The sequence below is a fragment of the Cotesia glomerata genome, linkage group LG2, assembly GCF_020080835.1.
Source record: "Cotesia glomerata isolate CgM1 linkage group LG2, MPM_Cglom_v2.3, whole genome shotgun sequence".
Lineage (NCBI taxonomy): Eukaryota > Metazoa > Arthropoda > Insecta > Hymenoptera > Braconidae > Cotesia > Cotesia glomerata.
The window spans coordinates 5,917,328-5,927,432 of NC_058159.1; the positions used below are offsets into that span (position 1 = coordinate 5,917,328).

The 10,105-nt window shown below is 26.1% G+C and overlaps 1 protein-coding gene across 3 annotated transcripts in view; it reads left to right on the forward strand.

The window, feature by feature from the left end:
• Window positions 1-9,238, forward strand: part of LOC123259575 (E3 ubiquitin-protein ligase AMFR-like) — a 101,924-nt gene extending 92,686 nt beyond the window's left edge. For 2 of the 3 annotated variants that reach the window (XM_044720162.1, XM_044720161.1), the window contains 5 exons: window positions 1,619-1,929; window positions 3,356-3,752; window positions 3,834-4,075; window positions 8,830-8,868; window positions 8,975-9,238. In XM_044720162.1, coding sequence (XP_044576097.1) covers window positions 1,619-1,929; window positions 3,356-3,752; window positions 3,834-4,075; window positions 8,830-8,868; window positions 8,975-9,170 — 1,185 coding nt within the window. In that variant the 3' untranslated portion in view covers window positions 9,171-9,238. The remainder of the gene's footprint in view (window positions 1-1,618; window positions 1,930-3,355; window positions 3,753-3,833; window positions 4,076-8,829; window positions 8,869-8,974) is intronic. The other variant, XM_044720163.1, reaches the window with a different exon arrangement.
• The last annotated feature ends 867 nt before the right edge of the window (window positions 9,239-10,105 follow it).

Below are 10,105 nucleotides of genomic sequence, written 5' to 3' on the forward strand. Positions count from 1 at the left end.
TAAAAAAAGCTGTAGTTTGTAGAAAGTTATAAATATTAAATATGTCAGATATTTTTTCATACTTTTGAATGTTAATTTTAAAAATAACCTGATTTTTTACACAGAACAAAAAATTAACTTGAATCAAGAGAAAAATTATTGAATCAAGTAAAATTTACTTAAACCAAGAAAAATTTCTTAGTCTAAAAATTTTTTTACTCAAATCAAGAAGATAAAGTTCTTCAAAATTATTTACTTAATACAAGTTAATTTCTTTTTCTGTGTAACTCAAACAATGCCATTTCCTTGTATAGTTTTAATGTCACTGTACTACAGCCGCTTTTCGGAACTTTTAAAAAACAAAATTTGGTTCCACTTTAAATGAATAAACATCAACGAAAATAAAAGTATAATACTTGAATATCGTCGAATTATGTATGTATTCCGATGTATGACTCACTGCAAAAAAGTTTGCTTCAAATTAACGGTAGTTTTTTTCACAACGAATATTTAATTAATAAATGTATAAATGTAAATTATCGAGAACTACATTAAGTCAGAAGTAGGTCGATAGTCTCAATAATAATTTAATGATACATCTCGTTTCGAATATCAGTAATAATTATTTACTCAACAACTGAATCTAATAAAATGTATGCATGCAGTAAAAAAATAAATACATACTTATAATTACTGTGATTAACAACTATTTTAAAAAACTTGATAATTCAACATTGTACTTGATTTTTCTCAGTTGCAATAATTATCAATTACAGTGATTGAAAAATCGCTGAAAAAAATTAAAGTAAAAAAAAATTCAATGCATTTTAATAAGCAATTTTTTTTATTAAAAACTATAATTACAATTACTAACAACCTCCAGTCACTATGTAACTGTCGAGATTTACGAATTATAAATAAGAAAACTTTGCCTTAATGATTTTTTTATATTTATAATCACACTAAGCATAGGGTAGGTACTTTTTAAATAAATTTTAAAAATAATAGTGCTATTACAGGATCAATTACAAATAATTTAATGGACAAATGTAACCGAATAAATTTATAAAACCAAAAAACTATTAAAAACACCTCCAAAAACTTGACATAAAAAATTGACTACTAAAAAATATATAAAACCAAAAGGCACTAATCCTTGTCTCGACCTTTCTGATGATACCAAATTAAACTATAAAAATTTCTTTAAAAATAATAATATGCTCGTCACAAAATTTTCCTTTCTCTCTCAATTATTTAAATCATAAATAACTATCGCTAAAAAATATCAAACCCACTTTATGATAAAGATATATCCGTTACTTAATTTTTCTTAGTCTCTTAATTACATAAATTAATTTTTGAAATATAACCACATTGACGTGTACAAAAGAAAATAAATAAATAAACAAATTTTGTTTATTGCTAAATTCGAATCTATTTATAACTACTTTGAAAACATCATAATAAATAAACTATTTTAGAAAAGCATATAAAACATTGAAAAAGCACTAATTCAGGTCAAGAGCTTTCCAATGATACTAAATTTCATTTAAAAAACTCATTTTGTCATTTAATACAAGAGTAAAAATTTTCTTTACTCTCTTAATTATATAAATTAATAATCGTATTATTTTTCCAGTGTATCCTGCTGTCAGTTCGTACAACTCACGTGATGCTGCGATACGCGATTCACCTTTACGACACGAGATCATCGCCCCGGTCATCAGACAAACGTGGACCGCTGGCTTATTACACGGAATTAATTTGCGAATTAACTGTTCTCGCAGTTGACTTTCTTCACCATGTGCACATGCTGTTGTGGAGCAACATTTTACTAAGCATGGCGTCACTTGTAATATGCATGCAGTTACGCTTCCTATTTCATGAGATTCAACGTAGAATTACTAAACACAGGAACTATCTTGCAGTATTAAACCATATGGAGAAAAAGTATGTATTTATTATCTTATCTAGAATTTAAAATGTCATTATTTGCCAGTAAAGATAGTTGCTCAATTATACACGGAAAATTATTCCGGTTAATTTTTATAGTTTCAAACAGTAAAGCGGACATTGGAGTGGCAAAAATATAAATATTACAGAACTTAATGTAGAAAGTATAAAAGCCACAATTTATAATTTAATATCCAAAATAAGTGATTAGTAGCTGTCACTATAGTAAATAACGACTCTTTCATCTTTAAAAATTACAGTTTCAAACAGTAAAAATTGCCATTTCAATATATAGTCGATATTATGAGGAGAAGGGGAACTCAGATGAAAGAGAAGGGGGTCTCACTCTGGGAGAATTTAACGTTTGAAACAGTAAAAATTATACTTTTAAAATATACATTTTACCAATTCAAGCAAGTCAATAATTACAGTTTGATTTTTAGCGTTGCGTTGAAAAATTTACCATTTTACTTAGTAAATATTGACGTTGTCTGTATTAGAAATTTACTAACTTTATTTTATACTTTTTACATATCATAAGATCATTTTTTAGGTACGAAATGATAAATATCAAAGTCTGAATTCTTAATTATTATACTTTAACATTTTAGACATTAACATAGCGAATATAACTGTTTGAACTAGTATTTTCTTCCATGTAAAGAGTGAATTGTAACGTTTAAATGGTAAATATTATAAAGTGAATAGTAAAATCACGATTTTACTGTTTAAAATGGTAATTTTTAGCAGTTGATCATTACTTATTATAAATCGACTGTTATTTACTACAGTTTACTTTTTTCTGTGCACTGTATTTTTTTTTTTTACAAGAGAAAATTAAAGAATTTTTCAATCGGTCACTTGTTAAAACTTAGCTCATTAAGTTCGAAGAAAAGCGGGATAAAATAAAAATTATTTTTAGAAATTAATAATTTTAAGAATATTTCTTATTTTAATTGACTACAGTCGGGGGTAGAAAGATGCTTGAGTAAATTTATATTTTTAGAATAAGCTTTGTTTGAATATTAAAATCCTTAGAGTGGTTTTCGACTTATCTTAACTGGTTTTTAGTTAATAAAAAATTGTTAAACATGACACATTTTATTTAAAAATTAATTCAGATTGTTAAATTTATGTTAATTAAAACCGTAAAAATAACATTTTAGTTATCTAGTTTTTTAAGTGTAATATCAATCATTTTTTTTTAATTTGATTTTCATAATTATAAAAAAATTTTTTATTAATTTGATTTAACAAAAAAATTTTTTATTAAATTAATTTAATTTATTAAAAAATTATTTTATTAATTTTATTTGATAAAAAATTTTTTTTTCTAATATGATTTAATAAAAATAATTTTTTCATTAATTTTATATAAATAAAAAAAAAAAAAATAATTAATAAATTCTATTAAAAATTAAAGCTACCCAATGGCCGCACCAGAAGAACTAGCCGAAAATTGCGACAACTGCGCAATATGTTGGGAGAAAATGGACTCAGCCCGAAAATTGCCATGCAGCCACTTGTTCCACAACTCCTGCTTGCAATCTTGGCTGGAACAAGACACCTCGTGTCCGACATGCAGACTGACATTGAGCATGCAGGCTAATAGACGTGATAGCACAGTAGAATTAAGAGTAGAGTCACCCGAATCACAGACATCAGTTGGTAGAAATGACAATCACTTCTTTCACTTTGACGGCTCGCGGTACGTGTCTTGGCTGCCGAGTTTTTCTGTTGAAGTTACGCATAATCGTCTGCGAGGTGACATTCTTACCTTGGCACACAGCAATTCTCAGCTGGATGCAATGGCAAGACAAGTAAGTCGATCAGTATTCCCGAATATTCAATTACTCTTATTAATTAATATTATCATACAATTTTTTTTTTTTTTTTTTCAGGTATTACAGTTATTTCCTCATTACCCGCGGAATGTTGTATTAGAAGACTTAAGAATCACCAGATCTGTCGAGTTAACAGTAGAAAATATCTTAGACGGTAGATTAACGCTGCCGCATCATGTGATTGGTGAGATCGAACCTGAAACTTCGACTCAAACTCAAACTAGTAGTAATCATATTTTGCCTAGTCCAGTTACTTCAAAGACGTGGGATCCTAAATTTGATGTACCTGTTGTTGATAGGTAATTTAATTTTTTTTTTTTTGTACAGTAATTTTATGACTAATTTGGGTAATTATTTACAAGTGGGCTCAACTCTATTTTGGGCCATAACTACACGGAATGAACAAGATTAATTTGGATAAAATTTTAGATTATACTCAGTGACATCTGTTGTGAAAAGAAATTTAAAATACCCTGATAGCCACCTTAACTCAAACTTTTATTCAATCTATTGTCGAAATTTGTAACCAACTTGATGGAAAGAGTTTGCAAACCAAACGGTTTTAGTTAAGGGGGAATACCACTGTGACGATCGAAAAAAAGAGATGATTTTTGGGAATTTTTTTGACAAAGAAAATAAAAGAATTTAGGAATCGGGGTTTTTTATTTTATTAAGGGTACATTAAAAATTATTACCCTAAATTTTTATTAAGGTAGTTTGGGCTCCAAATGACTTCAACTTGACCCCATATTTTTTTATAATTATTCGAAAGATTATGATTTAATACATCTATAGAAAAAAAATCAGATTTTTTTACCACACCGTTTAAGAGATATAATTAATTAAAGTTTTGCAAAAATACACGGTCTCTTATGAGTGTCCTTGTTCAACACTGATAGAAGGATTTCTTAGCATTTAAGAAGATTTCTTTGTATTTAAGAAATCATTTCTTAAACATCATTTCTTAGCATTTAAAAAATATTTCTTAGTATTTAAGAAATATTTCTTTGCATTTAAGAAATATTTCTTAGTAGTTATATTTCTTAATATTTAAAAAATATTTCTTTGTATTTAAGAAATGATGTTTAAGAAATGATTTCTTAAATACAAAGAAATCTTTTTAAATAAGGTAAAAGCCCCAATAGATGATCACGTACCAGTATATGATCACTCCATGTATTTGTACATCTATATTCATAAATATAGGTATACAAATACATGGAGTGATCATATACTGGTACATGATCATCTATTGGGGCTTTTACCTTACTAAGAAATCCTTCTATCAGTGAATAACCGGAAATGGAGAATTTATAAAAAATCGGCCTACTTGACCCAGTAAAAAAAACTTTCCAATAGATAGAACAATGTTTCATCCATATTCTATCAAAATTTGATAACGATTTACCACATAGTTTTAATTTAATTAATTTTTTAATATCACAAATTGGTTTCTATCTTTGTTTGTCGGAGACATTACTCCCTCATCTTTATTAGGGAAAAAATGGCGACTTCTCGGTGCGCGGCAAATTTGAAATTGAAATATAATCATAAAGTTTTTTTGCATTAAAATAAATTGTTATTATACATTCATTAAAAGTTCACGTAAATTATAGCAGATTTAACATATTGAAGTGATATTTGTAAATTTAAACAATAAATGAACACCGTGAGCAACTGTTTTAAGTACTGACCTTACATAACCTATAACAGTTGTTATTGTTTTGTGACAGCCCAGTACTTGTCAGTTGATATTTTAATAGTTATATTATTATAATTATTTGACCATAATTATGAATTGAATTTAATCAATTAAATTCTGATTAGAATAATTTTATATTTTATACTATTTTTCGAGTGATCTCTTGCAAAAAAGAAAAAAAATATATCTACTAATTTGACCTCGGAATGCGACGATCAAACTACCTTAAAAAATATTTAATTATTACAAAATTATTAACAATCGCGTCGAGCACTGGAGAAAATTTTCCCCCTCCACGGTCGGTTCGATAACTCAAAAACAGATCATCTGAAAATAAAAACCCAAATTGCTTTTTAATCAGTAAGGATGTAGATATCGTCGCACGTACGGAATTAAAAAAATTTTTATTTTAAAGATTTTTTTAGCCGGGTTAAAGCAAAAAAAAAAAAGATTAAGAATAGTGAGAAAATTTTCAATCAGTCGCCATTTTTTTTAAAATAAAAATTTCAAAATTCCGTACGTGTGACGATAACTACATCCTTACTGATTAAAAAGCAATTGGGGTTTTTAATTTCAGATGATCTGTTTTGAGTTATCGAACCGACCGTGGAGGGGGGAAATTTTCTGTAGTGCTCGACGAGATTGTTAATAACTTTGTAATAATTAAATATTTTTTAATAAAAATTTAGGGTAACAATCTTTAATGTACCCTTAATAAAATAAAAAAAATCCAATCCTCAAATTCCTTTATTTTCCCTGTCGAAAAAATTTCCGAAAATCACGTCTTTCTTTCGATCGTTACAGTGGTGTTCCCCCTTAAGGAGGTATTGCGGCAAAAAAAAGACACCAATAGGTTATGGCTATTGGTTTCTTTCTCACGCACTAGTGCTGCCTCTCTTTACAGACTATCGCTCACTTACTTCCACTCACGTAAAATATCGAAAGTCACTAACTTCAAACATTTTTTATAAAAAAATGAACACCGCTCGTTTATGTTATTTTTGATAAAAAATACTTGTTATAACTTCAATGAAATATTCTCAGTTTTTCAAAAAAATTCTAAGAAAAGTATGGTTGTTATTCAATAAAATGTTCACTCTAACTACGATCAGGATAGGGAATACATGTTAGATGTACAGTTTTTAATTGCTAATATTTCGAAAATTAGCACCGCAAGGACTATTAAAAAAAATTTATTCGTATAGAGGACACTTGAATCGTTTATTTGAGAAACCCCATAAGTCAAAAATACTAAATTTTTCAGGAGAAGCAAAAAACATTTTTCTCGGTTAAGTTTGCATTAACATCATGAACCAATGATGAATAATAATAATGTTAGTATCCCAAAAAAATATTCGAGCATGAAAAAATTTAATTGTTAATTCCTACTACTCATAAAAATGATTTGAAGTTGATTGACTTATAGGGTTTCTCAAATAAACGAACAAAATAGTAATAAAATCATTAATATATTAATTTTTCTCCGCCAATCATTTATTATATTTATAAAATAAAGTACGAAATTTGTATTGGAACTACAATTAACGAAAATTATAATAAATCTTCTATTTTTAAATTCAAATTAGTGAACTGAGAGTCAACAATGAAACAACATTTTAATTTATCACAATTTAACTTTACAAAACTAAAATTGCAAAAATTATTGAAATCAAAGTATCTAAGCTAACAGTAAATATAATATATTTTTATTTGGTTATCATTAATTTCAGAATTTAAATCAGTTAAATCAGAGTCAACAATAAAACAATATATTTTTAATTTTAATTCATCAAGCGAATATTGTAAAACTCATTAAAATTCAAGTATTTAACAGTAAATTTAGTTTCTAATTGTCTAATAATCAATCATTTTGGAATTAAAGTCAGTGAAATCATATCAAACATTAAAACAATAATTTAATTTAATTTTTTTCAACCCATACTGTGAAAATTATTAAAATTTAAGTATTTTGCATTGAACTGAATTTTTCTACTCAGAAAAAGTTTTATTGAAAAAAAAAAAAAAAAAAAAACAAAAAGAAATTTATTTTTGGAATTTTGAAATTGAATGTTTATTCGAAAAACCCCATAAGTCACTGACTTATGGGGTTTCTCAACTAAAAGAGATTTATATCGACCGATTGGTTAGGTCTTTAACACAAATTTATTATTTTTTGGTACTGGTATAAGTAAGAGGAAATTCAAAGAACCGAAAAATGCAATAAACCCGATTTCGTAAAAAATATGACTTATGGGGTTTCCCAAATAAACGATTCACTCAGAAATGCGCGTAAAAGTGATTTTGCACAGTCCCTCCTTAAGTTGTCTATAAGTTATTCTGCAATTTGACGTCAAGACTTGCAGTGCAAGTATTTTAGTAAAGTTGAAAGGAAATTTAACCTAAAGTTTGGTGTTAACTTGTATTCAAATTGTGGACGTAGATTTTCGTCAATTTGTTCACAACTGTTGTACTGTAAAGAATTACCGCAAACTTGATGCTAAGTTAACTGTAACTGCTGAAATCCAACTACTTTTAAAAAAAGCGTGGCTATCAGAGTAGTAGCTAGTATAATCTAGATTATACTGAGTGATATCTGAATTATAATCATTGTAATTTTCCATTTCTCCAAGTAAAATCTCAGATTATACCGCGTAAGATTCTACTGGATATAGTCCGAGATTGTATCCTGTAGAATTTAGATTATACTCAGTAGAATCTTGAATTATACCTTGGAATATCTTCGCTATTTTCTTTTTAGCGCATTTATGATAAAAATTGTCATGATAGGAAAAAATAAAGATTTCGATAGCTTTTTTGCCTTTAAAAGTTAGAAAAAATATTGGCTTTTATGTTTTTGGATAAAATTTCTACTTTATCTTTTTTTTATGTTTTTGATATATATATTTTTTTTTTTTTGAAAAATACATAAAAAAAACGAACAATTTAAAAAAAATTTTCTTCGGTTAAACATAGGGCAAAATAGGGTTGACCCCACTTGTAAATAATTACCCTAATTTGGTCTAAAAAATTATTTTATAGTTACTAAAAATGAAATTTAATTTTTTTATTAATATATTAAATTAATTTATTATTGTCTAATGTTTTAACTTTTGTTAAATATTGAATGCATAAATAATAATTATCAAATAGATGATAATAAAATCATGTTATTAAGTAGGTCAATGTAAAGTCAACAAACATGTGTTACAAAGTATCAGTTTAAGAGTTGAAGTTTTTTTTTTTCTTGTAAATATTTAACAATTAATTTTCTTAACATAAAATTAAAAAATTGTCTGGCTTTAATTTATTTATAATTGATGTATTTTTTTTTTTTTTTTTTTTTTTTTTTAGATTGTCACCAAGTAATGATATTATTCAAATAGTGGAAAAGTAAATATTTATTTATTGTTATTTTATAAAATATTAAGCTTTGTATAATAATAATAATAATAATAATAATAATAATAATAATAATAATAATAATAATACTTTTTAGTCAAACTGAAGAACCATCAACTGTTGGCGGAAGATTTTCAAAATGTTCAAGTGAACGTGAGCGAATATTACACCGTCGTAAAGAGCATATGCTTTTGACAGCAAGACGAAAGTATCTTGAGAAACACCGAAAGTCTGAAGTTGAGTCAACATCATCTGGAATTTGTTCTGACAATTCAATAGAGTCCAGATCTTAAAATAACTCATTAAATAAATTTATTTTAATTATTATTTTCGAGTAAAATTATTGAAAAAATTGGTAATTAAAAAAAAATAAATTTATTTTTGATTCATCAATCTTTTACGAATAAAAAAAAAAAAAAATTATTAAAGTAAGATCAATTGATTTTTTAAATATTGTATGTTGAAGATAAAAAATAATCAGTAATTATATTTGTGACAATATATATTAATGATATATTTATTTTTGTCAATTAAATGCAAAGTATGAGAACGTAAAAATTGAAAATAATAAATTCTCAAAGTTGCGCATATCGGAATTAAAAAAAAAAATCAAGGCGTATTAACAAATTAAAAATGTTAATTTAATGTTTTATCGTTTTCAATTTTAACTTAAATATCAAAGCTAACAAACTAATGGTAATAAAAACATACATAATTATAATAAATGATAAATAACAAACGGCTGTGTTTTTATGCAAGATTAAACTTAAAATAAAACTTTACATCAAGTTAATCAAAGGAAAAAAAAAATATTTAAAAATGATAGCTGATTTTAAGATAAATTAGATTTTTGAATGATTTACTAAAGAGAATGATAAATAAATTCAGCCTTGCATTAAATCTGCCGATTATTATCGAGTAAATTTTTTTAATAGAAAATAAAAATAAAAAAAAATTAAATTGCAATGAGCTTTTGATTATTAAAAGTACTAAAGTTGATAAGTGTAATTATTTAGAAAATTGAGTAAATGTTATAATTATCAGCAGCTCAAATAAATCCGACCACTAGAGCAGATTAAAGACTAATTTTTAAACTCAATAATTTTTAATTGTTCACTTATATCGCGTTCCAGATGCTATAAGAGGGTACATATCGGCAAAAGATCCCGGTGAAAAGCTGTAAGGGCGTATAAAAATTTTTTTTTCGGGAATTGTATTTTTGTCTGAA